This window comes from Mya arenaria, chromosome 11, assembly GCF_026914265.1.
Source record: "Mya arenaria isolate MELC-2E11 chromosome 11, ASM2691426v1".
Lineage (NCBI taxonomy): Eukaryota > Metazoa > Mollusca > Bivalvia > Myida > Myidae > Mya > Mya arenaria.
The window spans coordinates 47,210,723-47,232,659 of NC_069132.1; the positions used below are offsets into that span (position 1 = coordinate 47,210,723).

Sequence of the window (21,937 nt, forward strand, 5' to 3'; positions counted from 1 at the left end):
AGTAGGGAGATTATCCATCTTCCGTCTGTCTAAGCAACATTTTCCTTCAAACAACTTTTCCTCCTAAACCATAAGGACAATTTCAACTAAACTTCACAAAAATGTTCCTAAGGTGGTCATCTTCCAGATTCCTTAAAACAAAGTGGTTCCATTCAGAACTCTGGTTGCTATGGCAATGGAAAGGAAAACACTTCTCAAAGACTGCTGACAGGAATAAATAATTTCACGGAAATGTTCCTTAAGTGACCCTGCATCAAGTCCTTCACCCGATGTTAATTCTTAGAAAATATGGCCGCAAGGGGTGAAACTACTTTTCACTTTATCTGTCTATTTTGAAAAATCTCGCCCTGGCCAGATTGATTGAGGCGGTGCTACTTTTCAGTATATGTCTATGTAAAATTTCGAAAATCATCTTTTCAGAAACAATTTTCCCTGATTTTAAAATAATTTCACTGAAATGTTCCTTACATCCCAATGTGATCCATTAAAGACCTGGCTAGTTTTCACAATATGTCTATATGGAAAACTTAGAAAATCTTCTCAGAAACTATTGGACCGACTTTTAAATATTTTCACAGGAATGTTCCTTAGTTAACACTTTAAATATATCAAAATTATTATCATTTTATTTCTTTTTTATATTTATTTTATTGTTGATCATTGAAGATATAAACTTTAAACCGCATTAATTTATTCATTGTAACAATGCAAAATATTGCAAAATTTATGGCCATTTTTAACTTTTTAAATAAATACATATAATCATGTTTTTATACGCCCGTTTAAAAAACGGGACATTTTGTTTCACCTGCGACACTTGGACGGGCAACGTCTAGTATTTTGTCCGATCAATAACTTTAAAACATTCTGTACAAACATGACTAAATTTGGTATAATTTAATATGTCGGCCAATTTCCATAACCAGCCATTTCGCTCTTGTTACTCAAAGAGTTCTCACCCTTTAATTATAGAAATTGCCTTAAAGGCCTAGTTTAAGGAATGTTTGTCATGATAATCCTCTGCATGCATCTTCTGCTGATTGCACTGGTGTCACAGTAGGGGCCAATTTCCTGTGTATTCGTTTATTGGCTCGGAGCCATTTAGGGTCCATTTATATACTAAAACATCCAAAACTGCACCGCAGGATACTCAGATTTAAGATCTGATAAGACAATTAGGCAATAAGTTTAAGATCAATTAACAGAGGTTGTGTAGAAATACACGTTGTTGTTGTTGTTTTTTTGTTGTTTTTTTTTTTTTGGGGGGGGGGGTCACTTATAGAAGGCTTCAACTTAGACCTTTAACTTGGTCTTGTCCGATCAATAACTTAAGCATTTGTCCAATAATCTCCAAATTTTGGTAAGAATGTGTATGGGCATAATACCTTGGACGAATTCGATAACAAGGCAAATCGCTGTAGTCGCCCGAGAGTCATGGCCCTTTTAATTATGGAAATGTCTAGAGCACCATTAAATTTTTACTCCGGTGAGCGATTTAGTGCTATTTTTGCCCTCTTGTTTCAATTCCTATGGTCAACATTTCTTCTTGTTCTGTGTGATGTGAATAGTTTTAGTCACACAAAGGAAACTAAGAAAACATATTTACCCCTCAACTTCCATTCCTTAAATGAACTGCCTTTCGGCACTTGCGTTTATCAATTGATGAACGCAACATCTTCGGATATGTTCGGTTCGCAATTCATCGCATAACAATATACATGCAAAATATTGATCTTGTTATTGTTTGTATTGTGTTAGCAGGTCCCGTAAAAATATAAATCAACATTTAATAAAGTGTTAATTTATTATATTTTAAATGTATTGTTGCCATAAGTGTTTCAATGTACGTTTAAAAATATTTTCAAGTGGTTGATCTTTTCCCGCGTTATTGTGACGTCATTTGAAAAAATTTGTTTCAGGTTACAGTCGGGTCGTTCTATTTACCGAATGGGTTAGAAACGATTACTGAAAGGTTTTCTTAAATGAAATTAAGTATTTCGGACTCCACACACTTTGACCAGTCCAATTGCGTTCATACCCCGATAATGACATCAACCCCGCAATTCATTCCTTAAAATATTTTATACCACATGTATAAATGTTACACGTAAAATATGTACATAATGTTGAATTGCTGCGCTTCTAAGGCTGTATAACCATAGAGATGAACTCTGAAATACAAAGAATAACACAAAAAGATAACTTTGTTTGAAGAATAACAGGACACTAGTTAACACTCGTCACATACAGTATGTTTTAATGAACCATATCATATTTTCTTACTTTTAATAAGAGTTTCAGAATTTTATTCTCACTTTTTGAGGTTTCAAATGTTCACACAACACTCGGTCACATCACAGGTGATAGATTGTTTATATGTTGATTAAAAATTTCAATAAAAATGGACTCGACCGTGAAATCCGGTATGTACATCGTTTCTTTCTTGTATATCAAAGCACTAAATATCTTCAGATGTGTTGTTTATCTCATTATATGTACCCATAATGATTTTAATCAACATTTAAGAGACAAGCAATGATTCAGACGCCTGTAGGTCACATATATTTTACAATGAATAAATTAATACTTTCTTACTTTTAATGATCTAGTTTTAGTCTTCGATTTCTTAGTATGAAGGAATGAGTTATCTTTATCGACGACGCCGTAGGTGTAACATATTTTCAAAATAATATAAGTTTACATAACAGTTCGTAAATAGCCTTTCCAGTATAACATATTTAAACCTGCATAGTCGACGATGCCGTCGCCGTCGGTGTCCGCCTCCTTGATCATCTCCTCAACCTCCTCGTCGTTCAGCACCTCGCCGTACGTGGTCATGATGCGACGCAAGTCCGCGTTACTGATATTCCCCGTGTTCTCCTTGTCAAAAAGCTGCAACACAAATGTGAAGACTCATTGGGTCATAATCGAGGTACTGTTTTAGCGTTTACTTCATAGTTCACTTACGGCAATTTGGGGAAACAATTTTGTCACGTGGCACAAGCATGTTAAAACGTGCACACAGGATGAAGGGCAAAACAGCACAACTCAGGAAAGTTATTTGCATATTTCTGCGTTATTACCTCGCTCCTTAATAAGTGACCTAGCTTTACCGACTGCACCAATTCATAAGCTTTCCGAAATTGTGCGTTTTGTCTTTCAGAACGTTTCAGTTTTTGAGAACATTCAAACATTATTTTCCAAACACGGCATGCCAACGTACACACGGTTGACCAATTTGTTTTAAAAAACGTCTTAAATACCGTAAATATTCGTTGTGTAACGGTCCGCTGTAGGCGGTGGAGGTGCGTTCATAATAATATTCCGTATAAAACGGAAGTACGTTCATACCGGATGTAAACTTGGTTGGTAATATACAAATTAGCAAATCCCGGGCTATGTGAGAATAGAGAAGTTAGTGTATATAAAGACCAGTGGACCCCTTCAGGATTGAGCATGCTTTTTCCCTGAAGGGATCTGTTGGTATTTGTTTCATTACGCCAGAACGCTCGGCTATCTGGAGTTTCTTTTTTTTTTGACTCGCACGTTTACAGTTGCAAGTGTTTTGAAATGTGCACAAAACGTAAAACATTCTAAAAGACGAAATGCACATTTTCGGACTGCTTATGAATTTGTGCAGTCGGTAGGCTAGGTCTCTAATTTAGGATCAAGATAATAACGTAGAAATGCGTTAATTTATTTTCGGTTACGCTAATAGCTGAATACAAACTAGTTCCTTTTACATACTTTAAAAGCTTCTGTGAGCTCTGTCTCAGGGTCCGTGTCTTTAATTATTTTCGCCAGGATGTTAAGGAATGCCGGGAATTCGACCGTTGCGTGACCTGTGTAAGAAAAACTTGTTTAAAATAAAATAAAGTTTAAATTTAAAAATAATCATACTAATCATCATAATAATCGTCGAATCCTGAAGCAAAATTCCTGTAAAATCGTTCTCTTGAAGAGAAAAGATGTTAGGTTAAATTTGACATTATTCGAGTATACTCGTGTACATATATTTACCTTCAGCCTCTACGGTGCTAGCGAAGTCTGTTATAACAGAACACACAATTCACAAATCATAATTTTAACAATCATGACAAATCTCCAAACAGTTGGCGTGATGTTGATACCCTTCATATACATGAGAAACTAATAGTTTTTATTGGGCTTATGCGGAGGTCACAAGTGCCGAGTATGGCTCCCGTTTGAGACTTGACAGCGCTACGACACAAACAGTGAAACAGCCAGCTAGACTACTATCCTCAATGATCTGGAATGTCCAAATATTGTCTGAACGCAGTCATATTCGTTCGGAACAAAGTCTTATGGATCGGGAATGGTCCGGAGAGGTCGGCCAAGCTCTCCCGTCAGTTATGTGCGTCCTATAACATTCGGGAAACTTTTGTATAGTCGGATTACAATCGTGATTATGGCGTGACACATTCTGCTGTATCGGATCAAAATCGTAGCAATGTCCTGTGTTGTCTGGACGGTGTCATAAGGAACGGGCATGATCCGGAGAAATATTTCATTGCCGTTTCTTGCCGATGGAGTCCAGATTACGCATAGATCTTGCGAAGTCTTCCGTCAGCGTCGGTTTACCATGCGAAAGATACTAATAGGATCGAAAACAGAAGCGAACAGTACATAACACGCAACAACATCCGAATCGTTGGAATAACAGATGAAATGTAAGAGAGAAGGCTGAGATGACAAATATGGAAGAAATAGCCTTTTTGAAAGAGAAATTTGTGACTAATGTAGTCAACGATGTTGATATCGCACATACAAACAAGACAAACACACAACGTGATATTATAGAAAAATTCAGTCGAGAATGCTGAAAGACAAAATTCTCAGAAACAGGACTTGATCAATGAGAACCTCACCAGAGAGAATCAACGGGTCCTCTGTTCATGAAACGCAAAACGAGCAATGAAGTGGAGCGGGCGTGGATGCAGAATAGTATGATATACTATCGGAAGTTGAACAAGACTATTGAAGTTTACGATGAAAACAATGCATGTTCCTACTAGGCTTACCGAGTCACTCAATGCACTTTATTCTTCAAAACTACGATTTTATACCGTTCTTTTAGTGTAAATTTTATCCGATACCTTGTTTTGGTCAACGAAGGGTATACTCATCGTTTTCCGAGTACAGATCGCCAGTTTTGGAGATAGATCAGCACATTAATGAAAATGCTTACTGGTTCATTCTGTAACTTTTTAGACCCCAGGTTAATCCCAAATATTGTATATCTATGGCACACTCAAATAACAATTAAAATGCGTCGATTGTTTTTTCCTACTCCATGTTAGTGTACTATAACATGTATAAGAAGAGTCATTTTGATAACAACCTCAAAACTCCCTGCTAAAAGAAGAATTGTCATTACATTTTGGCTGTTAAATATAAGGGAGGCACGGTTAATCTTTAATTAAAACAGCGTTTACTAAAGTTTTGACGAACTACATTTAAGACGTTAAATTGTTGGCTGTCTCAACTCTTTATCTGGCATGCTTGATTCTGTCCATACTCGAAGTGTGTTTTTACACCATATTCGTCTGGAGTTCATTAGCTATGCGTGTATTAAAGCACTGTAGGACCTTATTATTCCCAGATCATTTTCTTCACAGGTCTGGGAAAAATAGGATCCTATTCTTCACAGGTCTGGGAAAAATAGGATCCCATTCTTCACAGTTTCAAACTGTGACATATATGATTGACCAAAATGGTGGTAAGCAAGAGAATCATATTCTTCACAGATTTTTGATAAATTTGATATTAAAAATGTAATAATAAAAAAGAAATAATAATAAAAATAATAATAATAATAATAACTATAGCAATAATGATAATAATAATAATAATAATAATAATAATAAGAAGAAGAAGAAGAAGAAGAAGAAGAAGAAGAAGAAGAAGAAGAAGAAGAACAACAACAACAACAACAACAACAACAACAACAACAACAACAACACATATTCTTATAACTACGCCTTATACAAAAATAATAAAACATATTCTTACAACAACAATAACAACACCACCACCATCAATTCTTAAAACTAAAATTGTCTCTATATATCGGATTGTGTCCCCGAGGGTGAATTGTAACACTATCGTAAATCATCATCGCAGCTCGACCATATCAGGCAAGCTCGGAACAGAACTATCTTTAAACCAAAACTCTTCTAGCACTGGTATTCACTGCTTGCCCGAAATTTTCCACTGCATTGGAATACTTTTTCCAGTACATCTGTCTATGCCAACATAACTCACGACAACAAACACAATGCCATCTACCTTGACTAGGCATACACCAACTATTACGGTGCCAACAAGAACCAATACTATTCCTACTTATACCACTAAAACCCGTACAGCAACAACAACAACAAAACTATCTACAAAAACCGCCACTGCGCCTACAACTGCAGCCAACTAACAGCAACAACAACAGAAACGACAACAACATACTCAACGATTCTTTATGACAATATTATATACGCATATATGTATATCAACAAAATATATCTGCAATACTGGAAATAGCAATCTGTGATAAATGTGAATCAGTTGTAAAATTTACTTTTTTTTGTTAAAAAAATGATGCGATTTTTGACCTGTGAGGAATATGATGTCATGGTACATAAAAAACCGGCTTCGATCACAAATTTCTCAGGAGCTGACAGTCGGGACATATATGTACGAAATGTGTGACAAATGAGATCTTATTTTTCCCAGCTGTGAAGAATAGGATCCTATATTTCCCAGGTGGGAATAATATGATTTGGAAAAATAAGGTCTTACAAAGCACCCTTTACAATATGCATGAAATAAAATGATTTTTCGCGCTTCTACTATAAATTATTGAATCTACATGATTAAGGATAAATTGTAAAATATATGTATAGGGAAAAGGGATTAGAAGGAGAGGGGGAGGGAGGAGAAAGAGAGGGGAGAAAGATTAGAGAGCAAATGGAGGGAAAGAAGATAGGGGATAAGGGAGGGGGGAACGAGAGGAGAAAGAGAGGAGAGAAAGGGGAGGGGAGAAAGATGGGGAATAAAGAGGGGACGAAAGAGGAGGAGAGAAAGATAGGGGAGGGAGATATGAGGGAATTGAGAGAGAGGGGGGAAAAAGAGAAGGGGGAGAGAGAGAGAGGAGAAAGAGAAGGGGGAGAGGATGTGGTAAAGAACTAGTTGGAGGTATGGAGATATACAGGCGAACGTGTGAAGTGACAGGGGAAAAAGAGCACGGAAGGAGATAAAATGCGGAAGTTGAGAGTTTGAAAGCACATAAGAAAGGTTTTGGGATTTAAGGGGAAACGATGGGATGGTGTGTTAAGGGAAGAGAAAGTGTGGGGAAGAGAAAAAAGGCTAAGACAGTTGGATAGATCTCGAAACATGTGCGACCACAAACGCATGTACGAGGTGGCTCAAAGAGCCTGAAGGAAAGACGGAAGAGATGAGACAGATCTCGTACCATGCACGACCACACGTACGAGCGGAGGCTCTGAGAGCCAGCATCGCTAGTTCCCGTACAAATTCATCCAAGATTTGAAACCCTTGGATTTTGTCATAATACACAACTTGAAGTTTTAAATAGCAGATTTATATTACATTTTCGTGGAAATGTTATTTGTACAAATTCATGCAGTGGTACGGAAAAACACTACATGTTATAATATTATATTTTAAGAGCTCTATTCTGGAATGACAATTCTTCAAAAATGAGTTAATTGCCTTATTTTAGCTATTTAGTATTATTTTTATGCCTTCCGTTTATTGCTTATTCAGTCTATTTATATTATTATTAAATATTTTATAAATAAGTGTATTATCATAATAACAATGGTATACAGTAAGGCCTTTGGCCATCACAATGAAAGGTGCGAAAATAGGACCATGAAAGAAAATATGACTGTAGTTGCATACCGGCAGAAAATGATAGATTAACTCTTGAAATATAGAGAGTTCTGAAACAGTGCCGTATACAGTGCGACATGGAGGCACCACGCCCCCGCATACAGTATGCGGCAGATAATTCACTGCATTTAGATCGTGTAACGGTGCCCCGCATGAAGCACCATTTGAAACACTGTTTAAGATGGGGTTTTTATCATTGCCTGTTTTGGGCAAAGAATTGATACAAACATGAAGAAAATAAATTAAAATATAGTGGCCGAGAAACTAAACAATAAATTTGCTTAGCCTAATGCAGGAAAGGCATCATTAAAGGAAAACGGTGAAATTTTGAATTTTATTTCACTTCATATCTAGCAGGCTTAATAATATAAACTAGTTGTGTAAAACTCCGGCCATTTATGTATACAATCCTATCATGCAAAAGGTTACCAGGCTCGCTGAGCCTGAATCGGAACCTTTTTGTGATGATCTGACGGTGGTAACCCTGGAAGAGCACTGGAAGAGGCTTCCTCATTACCGCAGGTGAATCATGACTTCCTCGTTATCAGAGGTGTATCACAGCTTCTGTGTTATCGTAGGTGAATCACGGCTTCCTCGTTATCGTAGGTGAATCACGGCGTACGCGTTATCGTAGGTGAATCACGTCTTCCGCGCTATCGTAGGTGATTCACGGCTTCCGCGTTATCGTAGGTGAATAACGGCTTCCTCATCATCGTAGGTGAATCAAGTCTTCTGTGTTATCTTAGGTGGATCTCGTCTTCCGCGTTCTCTTAGGCGTTATAATAGGTGAATACATGGATAAGAAAGAACAATCGACGCATTTTCATCGTCATTAAAGTGTGCAATAGATTAACCCAATTTGTAATGAACCTAGGTTCTTCAAATGACCAGAATGAGCCAGTAAGCATTTTCTTAAATGTGCTGATCTATCTCCAAAACTGGCGATCTGCACTCGGAAAACAATAACAATGCCTTAGATTGACCAATTTCGGATGAGAATTACAAAAAAAGAGAACGGTTAAAAATTGTTGTTTTGAAGAATAAAGTGCATTGAGTAAGTCGGTAAGCCTAGTAAGAACGTGTAATGTTTTCACGAGATATTTTAAAACGGACATGCTTTTCATCTAAAACAAGCGTCATCGTAAATTAGAATTGCTCTTCATTCGGTGCAAAAGGTCGTTTCTAAAAATATCGTTTTAACTTAAAAAAACAACAATGGTTATACTCACCGAATCGAGGACATTTTTCACCCAAAACAATAAACCAGGAAACCTTGACGCACCAGACATTACTGCCCTTGGTTAAGATACATTGTGTTCATTCGGATCTCCTCGGCCACTTTTATCGAAAACAACCTCGGATGTATGCAGGTGTCAAGAACACAGACAAACGAAGCTGGTTGTAAAGAACACAGACTTAACGAAGCTGGTTGTAAAGAACACAGACTTAACGAAGCTGGTTGTAAAGAACACAGACAAACGAAGCTGGTTGTAAAGAACACAGACTTAACAAAGCTGGTTGTAAAGAACACAGGCATACGACCGGGCAGTTAAGACGTATGTAAAGAACACAGATATGCAGGTGGACGGACAAATGAGACAGTGGAGCTGGATGTAAAGAACACAGACATACGGACGGACACACAGATATACGGACGGACAGTGGAGCTGGATGTAAAGAACACAGACATACGGACGGACAGTGGAGCTGGATGTAAAGAACACAGACATACGGACGGACAGTGAAGCTGTATGTTAAGAACACAGACATACGGACGGACAGTGGTGCTGGATGTAAAGAACACAGACATACGGACGGACAGTGGAGCTGGATGTAAAGAACAAAGACATACGGACGGACAGTGGAGCTGGATGTAAAGAACACATACATACATGTACGGGCGAACAGTGTTAAGAACACAGACATACGACCGGAAAAGTGGAGCTAGGTGTAAAGAACACAGACATACGGACGGACAGTGGTGCTGGATGTAATAAGAACACAGACATACGGACTGACAGTGGAGCTGGATGTAAAGAACACAGATACACGGACGGACAATGGAGCTGGATGTAAAGAACACAGACATATGGACGAACAGTGGAGCTGGATGTAAAGAACACAGACAAACTGACGGACAGTGGTGCTGGATGTAATAAGAACACAGACATACAGACTGACAGTGGAGCTGGATGAAAATAACACAGATATACGGATGGCCAGTGGAGCTGGATGTAAAGAACACAAACACACGGACGGACAGTGGAGCTGGAAGTAAAGAACAAAGACATACGGACGGACAGTGGAGCTGGAGGTAAAGAACACAGACTAACGGACGGACAGTGGCGCTGGATGTACTTAGAACGCAGACATTCAGACGAACAGTGGAGCTGGATGTAAAGAACACATACATACGGACGGACAGTGGAGCTGGATTTAAAGAATACAGACATTCGGACGGACAGTGGAGCTGGATGTAAAGAACACAAATGTACGGACGGACAGTGGAGCTGGATGTAAAGAACACAGACATACGGACGGACAGTGGAGCTGGATGTAAAGAACACAGATATACGGACGGACAGTGGAGCTGGATGTATATAACGCAGATATTCGGACGGACAGTTGAGCTGGATGTAAAGAACACATACATACATGTACGGGCGAGCAGTGTTAAGAACACAGACATACGGCCGGACAGTAGAGCTGGGTGTAAAGAACACAGACATACGGACGGACAGTAGAGCTGGATGTAAAGAACACAGACATACGGACGGACAGTGGAGCTGGGTGTATAGAACACAGATATACGGATGGACATTGGAGCTGGATGTAAAGAACACAGACATACGGACGAACAGTGGAGCTGGGTGTATAGAACGCAGATATACGGACGGACAGTGGAGCTTGGTGTAAAGAATACAGACATACGGACGGACAGTAGAGCTTGATGTAAAGAACACAGACATACGGACGGACAGTGGAGCTGGATTTATAGAACACAGATATACGGACGGGCAGTGGAGCTGGATATAAAGAACACAGACATGCGGACGGACAGTGGAGCTGGATGTAAAGAACACAGACATGCGGACGGACAGTGGAGCTGGGCGTTTAGAACGCAGATATACGGACGGACAGTTGAGCTGGATGTAAAGAACACATACATACATGTACGGGCGAGCAGTGTCAAGAACACAGACATACGGACGGACAGTGGAGCTGGGTGTAAAGACCACAGACATACGGACGGACAATAGAGCTTGATGTAAAGTACAAAGACATATTAACATACTGTGGAGCTGGATGTAGAAGAGCAGTGACATATGGACAGTGGAGCTGGATTTAACGAAATAAAACAATACATTCTTGTATTTTAAGTTTTAATTAAATGAATTTTAATGCATAAAGGACTGAATGGCAAACATGCTATAAAAGCATTTTCTAAGAAACAATTTTGCCTTGTTGAGTTTGTTTAATACCAGTGCAAGCAACTTATTAGTATAGTCACGCTTTTGAACATATGAATGGTCAAGCAAAAGGCAAAGAATAAAGATACAAAAAGACAGAAGGACGAATGAACATATGATATGTAGTTAATAACAATTAAAATATTTCAATAGTCACAGAAACATTCAAACTAATGCAATGTAAGAGATATATAGGATATGTGAAATGTGTGATCACGAACTTTACCAACCGATTTGTGAAAAATGTGCTCGGGTGCCCTGTTTTACAGTATACTTTTTCACAAATGGGTTTGTGAAGTTCGTGATAACATATTTCACTTAGTTGTGAAAATTAAGATAAATGAATTGTGTAGTCTAACATTGCGGAATGAGGTCCGACTCAGCTGGCTGCTGCACCAATATCTTTAGTGCGATTTTCACCCGCAAAGGTAAGTTCATCTTCGCCATGTCAGGTCAAACACAAACCTACACTCGACCTCGAGTCGAATCTTAAACTACCCAATATATATTATGTTATGTCCCGCCCATGGGAGTAAAGTTGAAATAATATACGCATTTAACCTACCCTCGACTTCTAGTGTGCTAATGAGGTCACTGAGGTCTGCCTCGGTCGGATGCTGCCCGAGGGCCCTTAGAACCGTGCCCAACTCGTTGGTAGCGATCGTCCCGTCCCCCTCCTTGTCAAACAGGCTGAACGTCTCCTTATACTCTGCAGGCAAACAGTATTCGTGTACTTAAATTGTAAGTGTTTGCAATCACCCGAATTCATTTTATCTTTCGAGTAAGTTCTAGTGAAATAAGTCATTAATTAATCCGAAAAATCCACCTACATGTACCTACCGACCCCTTGACATAGTCCGAGTCAAGCTGCAATTAAACAGTTTTTTAAGGACGGTCTAGATGTGTACTCTTCAGAACGAGAATCTTAGTCGGCAAAAATGCTACTTGTAGTATACCATAATTTGGTGCGCTACTGGATACGGAAAATTTGTAAAATTTAGATATCATTTAGCACTTGTCAACAATTATAAACATGTTGTTTTGTATTACATGTATACCAAACAAACTATTGTTCACCTTTTTCTTTATATAAAATTCAAGCAGTTTATACCTTCTAGTTGTTCTTCAGTGAAAATGTCCGACTGAAAAAAAAATAAAAAAAATAACAAACCAATAACATTATATTAACAATCCAATAATATTACAATCACAATCCAATACTATTCCAATACATACGTTTTGAAAAACTTATTTGAACGTCTGTAATACTAAATGTCCTTATTTAGTATGTACACGTGTAACGTACTGATTGCCGTTTATTACCGTTTTTATATCATAAGTTTATACAAAATACAGTCGGCGAATGGACTCACCATTTTTATTCCTTTAACACGTGCGTTTAATTTATGGGATTATTTCTTCATGTTTACATTTAGACGAGTCCTACTATTTAAAATATATTGATTATAATTATCAATAAGACAATGAGGCAAAGATTAACAAAGGCCTAAGATAGATTTTGTTACTATCTGTCATACAACACAATTCAAACTTTGTCGCAATGCGGTAAGATTTTCTGTTAGAAAATGTCTTTGTTTCTTAATATGAATTTGACTAAATGCCTCATTTCTTGATTATATCATAATTGTTCCTACATTGCGGATATTATTGAAAGAATGGTATTTTTTTATATTTAAATTATGTTGTTATGTTTAACGTTACAGATACTTTTACCATATTATGTGTTTGACTTAATTACTTGACTTGATTTAATATTTCTTCTTATTTCTTTATATTATGAACCGTGTGCACAAAAATGGTACACATTAATTTCAGGAAACGCAGCTTACAGAAGAACAAATTTCAGGTATGTATGTGATGTGCATTGCCTATTCAATTTAATTCCATACCATTTCCTGTGTCAATGCCATTCCGTTAAATCCGTCCCATTCCAACGCAGAATCCATCCCATTTCACCGTTAAATCCGTCCCATTTCACCGTTAAATCCGTCCATTTCACCGTTAAATCCGTCCCATATCACCGTTAAATTAATCCCATTTTACCGTTAAATCCGTCATATTTCACCGTTAAATCCATCCCATTTCACCGTTCAATCCGTCCCATTTAACCGTTAAATCCGTCCCATTCCAACGCTGAATCCATCCCATTTCACCGTTAAATCCGTCCCATTTCACCGTTAAATCCATCCCATTTCACCCATCCCATTTCACCGTTAAATCCGTCCCATTTCATCGTTAAATCCGTCCAATTTCACCGTTAAATCCAACCCATTTCACCGTTAAATCCAACCCATTTCACCGTTAAATCTAACCCATTTCACCGTTAAATCCGTCCCATTTTACCTTTAAATCCATCCCATTTCACCGTTAAATCCTTCCCATTTCACCGTTAAAGCCATCCCATTTCACCGTTAAATCCATTCCATTTCACCGTTAAATCCACCTCATTCCGACTGTAGAGTTCAAGGAGGCGTTCAGTCTTTTTGACAAAGATGGGGATGGCACGATTACGTCGATAGAGCTGGGAACCGTAATGAGGTCGCTGGGAGCCAACCCCACCGAAGCCGAGCTACAGGAAATGATCAACGAAGTGGACGCTGACGGTTAGTCATGTGTATTCATAGTTTTACATGGAAGTGTATGCTGTGACACGTGTTCTCAAATGGTAACACGTGGTCGCGTGATTCCCATGGATGAAAACTTGGTATATCAACGAGATGGACGCTTAAGGTTAACAACGAGATGTCCTCGTGGCCGCTATATCGGTACCCAGTCGGGCCGAGCTCACAGAAAATAATACCTAGCGATGGCACCATTTAAATTTGCCGAACTTACATTTTGTTTTGGTGGCATATTTCTGCCACCAGATAACCATATAACTAACTAGTTAATTAAGAGGTTAACTAGTTACGTAACTAGTTAACCTCTTAATTAACTAGTTAGTTATGTTACGTAACTAGTTATTTTTTTCAATAAATAAAAGATCATAACGGGAAATAAATGCATGTTAGTGCCTACAACTGCCATCTTTTTATTATTTTACCAGCTGAATGTTAAGTGGTTAACTAGTTACGTAACTAGTTAACCACATAAATAACTAGTTAGTTAAGTGATTAACTAGTTACGTAACTAGTTAACCAGTTACCAGTTAGCGATGTTTTTGATGAGTGGTAAGTGATTAACTAGTTACGTAACTAGTTAACCACTTAACATTAAGCTGGTAAAATAATGAAAGGATGGCAGTTGTAGGCACTAACATGCATTTATTTCCCGTTATGATAACCATATAACTAACTAGTTAATTAAGAGGTTAACTAGTTACGTAACTAGTTAACCTCTTAATTAACTTGTTAGATATATGGTTATATGGTGGCAGAAGTATGCCACCATAATTTTTGTACTTTTTCAGGAGATACAAAAAACAATATAAAATGTCACATACAATGACATGTAGGTTCGGGTTTTTCTGCAACTTCTTCTGACCAGTAAACTCAATTTCTATTGGCTGTTAAGTGCGGTGTTTTCAGAAAAGGCGGCAAACTAAAATATGTTAATAAAAAGATGAAAACCCCGAAATAGCATAAAATGTAGGGTCGGCTTTTATAAATGGTGCCATCGCTAGGCTGGACAATGCATGGAGGTAAGTAAAGTCGTGCACTGCTAAGTGCCATACTTACAGATAATGTTAAGTTGCCGCGTGGCTCCAAAAGAGGCCGAGCAAAAGGACTGCTGGACACTGACAGTTTGTTCCTTGATCAAAAATGGTTAGGTATCTCTGTTTCTCACATAATCCGAACTCAAAGAAAAATTGACGTGACGAAAGGTCACATGGTTTGATATACTAGTTAATGCCCTATGTACGTCATAATACCGAAACAGGTGCCTTGACCCGACATCTGCAGACAGTATGAATTTCTACATTTTCTCACAATATTATGTATGACTATTTAGTACAAATGGTTGCACGTTCGGGCAACCGTTTTAGGTCCAAACCGTACAGTACATAACGCAGCGTAACGTTTCAGGGAGCGGCACAATCGAGTTCCCCGAGTTCCTCACGATGATGATGCGGAACACGCGCCAAAACGACACTCAGGAGGACCTACGCGCCGCCTTCACCGTTTTCGACAAGGACGCTTCCGGAAAGATATCAGGGGCGGAACTGCGTCATGTGATGACGAATCTAGGTGAGAAGCTGACAGACGAGGAGGTGGACGAGATGATCCGCGAGGCGGACATTGACGGGGACGGAGAGATAAACTATGAGGGTAGGTGCCCTGGGTGCGGCGAAGATTTGTATGGGTAGGGAGGAGGTGGGCAGGCTGCTCCGGGAGGCTGACACTGGCAGCGAAAAAATAAATTATGTGGTAAGGTGCCCGGAAATGGGCGGGTATTCGTGGGTGGGGGTGGGGGCGTCGAAGATTGTGAGGAGGTTGGTGAGCTTATCCAGGAGACGGACTCCGACGGTGACGGGGAGATAAACGAATTAGTATGGTGCATTGGATGGTCGGGGATTTGTGGGGTATGGGTGGGGAGGAGATGGATGAAATGATCGAAAAGGCGCACATTAATGACGACATCGGTAAGTATGAATAAGATGATCCGAGAGGAGACATTTACTACGACGGGGGATGAATTACGAGGGTAGGCGGGAGTTCGTTTTAGTTATCCGGGGAGTTGGAAAAACGAAGTTGGTTGGGACGGGGATATCAACTATGAAGGTAGGCGGGGATTATAGCAGGAGGGTGGTGGTGGTAGTTGTGTGTATGTGGGGGGGGGGGAGGCATTGAGGACGACGGGAATTCAGTTTTGCGGGTACACGGAAGTTGGTTTCAATTAGGTATCCTGGAAGTTGATATCATGGTTTTGGCAGGGACGGAGAGATCAACTAAGAGGCGATTTGGCTTCAGGGGTTAGGTACAGGAGATCATGGGAGAGGAAGGCGGTTAATAAAGTTGGGAGGTGGAAAGAAAAAATAAGCAAAACCTCTAATGTCAAACTGTAAATCGGTACCAGTTGAGGTGTATACGGTAATTGAATGATGGTCAATACTAATTTCCAAAAGTCGCACACGACCACCTACTGCACAAAATGAAAATTAAACAGGTTCTCTACGATAAAATGCACGCGCTTTTAAAATTAATTTACAATTATGTAATAGTTGATGAAATAAAGTAAATTCTTAATGATAAAGAATGGGCGGAGTGAGCATCATACAACCTAATTGGCTGACACATTGTCAACGCTAAAGCTGAAACAGGTATCGGATGGGCGGCAGTAGGCGGAAAGTTGACATTCTTAATGATTAAGCGTAGTGCTTAATGATTGCCTATCTGCAGTTTCATTACGATAAATATTTATATCTTGATAATAATTTCAGTGTGAACGAAAGAGATGAAAACAAATTGAATTGCGTTAACCGGATAAGTATGTTTTCGTATGAATTAAGTGCATCGATTTATCAAATAAGTATTATTATTTTTCCATGATGTATACTGTTTACTTAAAAGCAAAATACGTTTCATCAGTCGTAATTAAGTACACTTTTTAATAACAATTCAAAAGTTCTCCCCAGTCCTGCCTTACGACCGGAATCAATCGTAAAGCTGCACTCTCACAGATTGAACGTTTTAACAACTTTTTTTTTATTTTTTGTCTTGGAAGGAGCATTTTTTTTGCGTAAATATCTGTTAACCATTGATAAAAGACTGCTGACAAAATATCAGATCTCAGCTTTTCATATTTCTGTCCCAAAATTGATGTTTTATGCATTTTTCTTAAACCGTTAGTAGGGGTTGAAGGTGTTAATAAACTGTCCGTCAATGAACTAATTTCGATCTGCGTAATCCCAAATTAGCCCTAGCCACGCGCCTGGTAGATCTTTAAAGGGACTTTACACTAGATTTGCACCAAAAAAAGTTATTTTCTGTAACGAATCTCAGGACAATTATTTAATAAAACGTTTTACTCTTTGATATCATTATTGTAAAAAATACCAAAATGTAAAAAAAAATCGTATCGGAGACCGGGTTCGAACCGGTGTTGCCAAAATTGCAATTTAGTGGTGTATCCACTGTGCTACGGAAGCTTATCTTAAACGGTTGGAATACTTAAGCTGTATACTTAACTTGGTAATATCACTTGATTACATTGACTAGCCAATCACGCATAAGGAATGAGTTCTACCTAGTAACATTTTTTAATGGAAAATTACGAAGTTCTACCTAGTAACATTTTTTAATGGGAAATTACGAAAAAACTGCGGAAATGAATTAATTGTAAACTATGTGGTACTTCAGTTAGTATGTTCCATTGTATTGTGCACATTGATACCAAGTTTATGTCAGTTTTCGACAATTTTCTCTCTTTGTTTTCGCTATTTCATCCAGTCTTTTATTTCCAAGACGGAAAAGTTAAACAGGATTGGTTTGATGCTGAATGTAAACGCAAATATGACGTGTATAAAAACGCTGTATGCCAATTTAACCTTACATTTTCGGATACGGATCGAATTTCGCTGTATGTGGCAAAAAAAGATTATAAGTATCAGTGTCGGAGGTCAAAAAATTCATTCAACTTTACACGTAGTCGTAAAATGAACGATTTAAGAAGGAAGTCTCCGAGGGAGTTTTGGAAAATATTTAAAAACGGGAAAAAAGCAAGTAATGGTGATACTATTTCTAATGAGGAATTTCAAACTTTCTTCAGTAATCTTATGTCAGGTGGTGATTTCAGAGACGAGGAAGAATATAATGATTTTATTGGGGAATTTGATTCTGGTTTAGACCATAACTCTACTTTCGAGTCATTAGATGTGCCTATTTCAGATGATGAAATTTTGAAAGCTATCAAGAAGTTAGGTTCGAATAAGGACAACGTTTTATATGAGTATTTTAAGGTATCAGTACCACACATAATTAGACCATTGAATTCCTTTTTTAATCATATATTGAACACGAAATCGTTCCCTCGATCATGGGCAACTGGTGTTGTTATTCCAATCTACAAAAAGGGAAACCAATCAGACCCTAACAATTACAGGGGGATAACTCTTACTAGCTGTTTTTCAAAATTATTTACTATCGTATTAAATGAAAGGCTGAAATTGTGGGCTGAAGAAAATAGTATTTTCACAGATGCTCAGTTTGGTTTTAAAAATAAGTATAGTACGGTTGATCCTGTCTTTATTTTGCACTCGTTGATTCAAAAACAGTTTGAAAGAAAAAAGAAGCTGTTTTGCTGTTTTATTGATTATAAAAAAGCTTATGATTGCATTGATAGAAGTAGGCTTTGGTATAAGTTTATAAAATTGGGAATCGACGGTAAAATTTTGTCCATTGTTTGATCTATGTATAGCGAGGTGAAACTTTGTGTAAAACACCTGGGAACATTGTCAGATTTTTTCAACAGTAACCTTGGCTTATTTCAAGGGGAGATAACCTCTCCGATATTTTTCTCACTTTTCTTGAACGATATTGAAATGCATTTGCAAGAAAATATAAATGACGGCATTACTGTCGACCAAATTTCAATATATCTACTGTTATTTGCAGACGATGCTGTTATTGTTTCAGAGACAAAGGATGGTTTGCAGAACTCTTTAAATAGTTTATATTCATATTGTCGCAAATGGAACCTCACGGTTAACATTGATAAAACTAAGGTTATGGTGTTTAGGAAAGGTGGTAGGTTGAGCAATAATGATAAATGGTTGTATAATAATCAGGAAGTTGAAATTGTTGGTTCTTTTAATTATCTAGGTGTTGTTTTTACCAGTGGCGGTTCTTTTATTCAAGCTGCAAAAACACTTGCAGGAAAGGGGTTGCGATCACTGCACGCACTTATGGGGCTGGTTCGTAATATTACAGTTCCAATTAATATCATGTTTAATCTCTTCGACTCTTATGTGTTATCTGTTTTAAACTACGGCTCTGAAGTGTGGGGTTATATGAATGCGGAAGTCTCAGAGAGAGTACATAAGAAATTTTGTAAATGGGTGTTAAATGTTAAACAATCCACTAACACTTTGGCCTTTTTGCATGGAGAGTTGGGTAGGTTCCCATTGTACATAGAACGTCATATTAGAATGGTGAAATACTTTTCAAAGCACCACTCAGTAAAGCAAGAAAACTGTATTTTAAATGCTATATTACTTGATCAAATTTATAATGTAGATAACAACGTGTCAACCAAGAGCTGGGTGTCAAGAGTTCGTGACATCCTTCAATCATCTGGTCTTAATGAAGTATGGCTTTATCCTGGTTCTGTGAAAATTGAATGTTTTGTGCCTGTGCTTCGGAGTAGACTTCGAGATATTTATATTAGTAATTGGAGATCTGGGTTAGATCTATCCTCTGCTCTAGATGTATACCGTGAAATTAAAACTAGTTTTGAACAATCAGCGTATCTCAGTCTGGTAGAAAATACAAAATATAGAAATGTTTTGGCTAAATTACGTCTTTCTTCGCATAAATTAAATATAGAGATAGGTCGACATAATAAAATTCCTAGACATGAAAGAAAATGTACATTGTGTATTTTAAATGATATTGAGGACGAATTCCATTTTGTTCTTAAATGCCCTGTGTATGCAGACCTTAGACGCCAGTATATTCCTAAGTACTTTTATACTCCTATTAGTTTGATGAAATATATTTTATTAATGCAAAGTAGTAATAAAATACTCATTAGAAAATTAGCAATGTATTGTGATAAGGCGTTCAAACTTCGTGATTCGTTGATATAAAGTATGTGTCATGGATGTTTTCTATCTTATTTTTGATAGGGTAAAAACTCATATTGGGTTGGTGTATTGTCCTTATGTTTTGTTATTTCAGTACATGTTTGCATCATTTTCCTGGTCCTTACGATGTAATCAAATATACTTTCATTACCCATTATACTCAGTCATATGCGGCTATATACATAACCAATGCATGATTACTGTTTGATAAATCTTAAATAATGTCCGACAGTATGTAATATTCAATTAAAAATTATATCATATGATATTAATTCATTCTCACATGTATATCCCAGAAACAATCAAATCAAATGTATTTAGCGTATAATATGCTATGTGTTAAAATTGTTGCATGCCATATATATATATATATGTATTTTTTGCTAATATGACGATAAGCTTGTTATGCTTAAGTCTAATAAATATTCTGTTCTGTTCTGTTCTGTTCTGCTATTTCATCACACGGAGTACAGCCCCTTTAATTATTCAATTGTTTTTCTTTGCAGAGTTCGTTAAAATGATGCTCGCGAATACAAAGTGACAATGGAAACGTTGATAGAAGACGATAGAAGATAGACGATGTTTTCTATTGAAAACTTTTTTTTTTTTTTTTTTTTACTTTTGCAAAAAAGTACAATAAATGGATGAAATTCCTGCCTTCATGCATAAATATTACACACAATGTATATAGCGAGTTGCGACTCACCGTTAAAAAGTGTTAAAAACAATAAGAAAAATTAGTTCATGGTTTTTGTTTTGTTTTGTAAGATTAAATCGCACACGCACACATACACAGAGTTTATTACTATTAGATTTGTTGGAATTAATGGGAAAATGGTACTTAATTATATGCTTTTCGGTGGTTTATAATGATTAATCAGTGAAATAAAATTGATAGTTTGGTGTTTCAAACAGTGAAAATATCAAACTGATATTAGTTTGATATTTTCACTGTTTTCAAATTTCAGCCCGCCCTCAATTCCAAATGAAAAAAAAAAAAAATAAACTGCCATTTAATATTATTTTTAAGCATATACTTAAAAGAAAAATTGAACACTAAAAGTTAGTATTTTACTCGTGGCTACGCCGCTCGTGGAATATAGCTTTGAGTGTTCACACGGTGAAATATATTACGATCTTACATTGAAACAAACAAGTATCCTCTATACTTGGTTGGTAACCCAATATCTGTATATGGTATTAAGTATGTGACGTAGCAATCATAACAGCAAACGGATAATTGAAATAAGTTGTGTTTTATTTAGAATTAAATAAAAAACAAGAATATCGCTGGTAGGCCATTTGCTATGAAAGTCATAAAATGTAATGTGCTGGTAGAAGGTATATGATTGTAACATGATTATACACAAGTTGGAAAAAAAGATCATAACATGGAAATAGGGGCAGGTTTGAGATTTAAATCTTAAGGTACATTTCAAGCAATGAAATAAAAACAACAACAGCAATTGAAATTAACAAATGTCCAAGAATGGCTCCGATTTTCAAAAACTATCATATTAAGTAGAGTTTCAGGGGAGATAACTAAAATGCAGGGCCGGATTATGATTATTGGGTAATGCACGTTCACTTGCCATCTATCTACGTTTCAAGTTCCATTTCAATCCATTTAGTATTTTCCAAGATATGCCCCGGACAAGTACCCATTTTCGACAAATATCAGGTAAAGGGGAGATATGTAAAAACAAATACGCCGGGCCGTTCGTGTGCACTTCACTATATCTTATTGCCATATGTCTTTATTTGAAGTTTC

At 37.4% G+C, this 21,937-nt stretch overlaps 2 protein-coding genes across 3 annotated transcripts; one reads left to right on the forward strand and one right to left on the reverse strand.

The window, feature by feature from the left end:
- Positions 1-1,802: 1,802 nt before the first annotated feature.
- LOC128208018 (neo-calmodulin-like) lies at positions 1,803-12,849 on the reverse strand. The gene is made up of 6 exons (XM_052911298.1): positions 12,776-12,849; positions 12,514-12,544; positions 11,968-12,111; positions 3,748-3,842; positions 2,745-2,892; positions 1,803-2,171 (listed from the first exon to the last, which is right to left on the reverse strand). Exons 1-6 carry the CDS (start codon positions 12,776-12,778, stop codon positions 2,143-2,145), a joined length of 450 nt encoding a protein of 149 aa, XP_052767258.1. The 5' UTR covers positions 12,779-12,849; the 3' UTR covers positions 1,803-2,142.
- Positions 12,850-13,000: 151 nt separating this feature from the next.
- LOC128208016 (neo-calmodulin-like) lies at positions 13,001-20,951 on the forward strand. 2 transcript variants are annotated; one of them, XM_052911295.1, is made up of 5 exons: positions 13,001-13,081; positions 13,239-13,269; positions 13,883-14,026; positions 15,449-15,691; positions 20,673-20,951. In XM_052911295.1, exons 1-5 carry the CDS (start codon positions 13,079-13,081, stop codon positions 20,705-20,707), a joined length of 456 nt encoding a protein of 151 aa, XP_052767255.1. In that variant the 5' UTR covers positions 13,001-13,078; the 3' UTR covers positions 20,708-20,951. The 2 variants fall into 2 exon arrangements, with proteins under 2 accessions (XP_052767255.1, XP_052767256.1); XM_052911296.1 differs by having other exon boundaries at positions 15,449-15,610.
- The last annotated feature ends 986 nt before the right edge of the window (positions 20,952-21,937 follow it).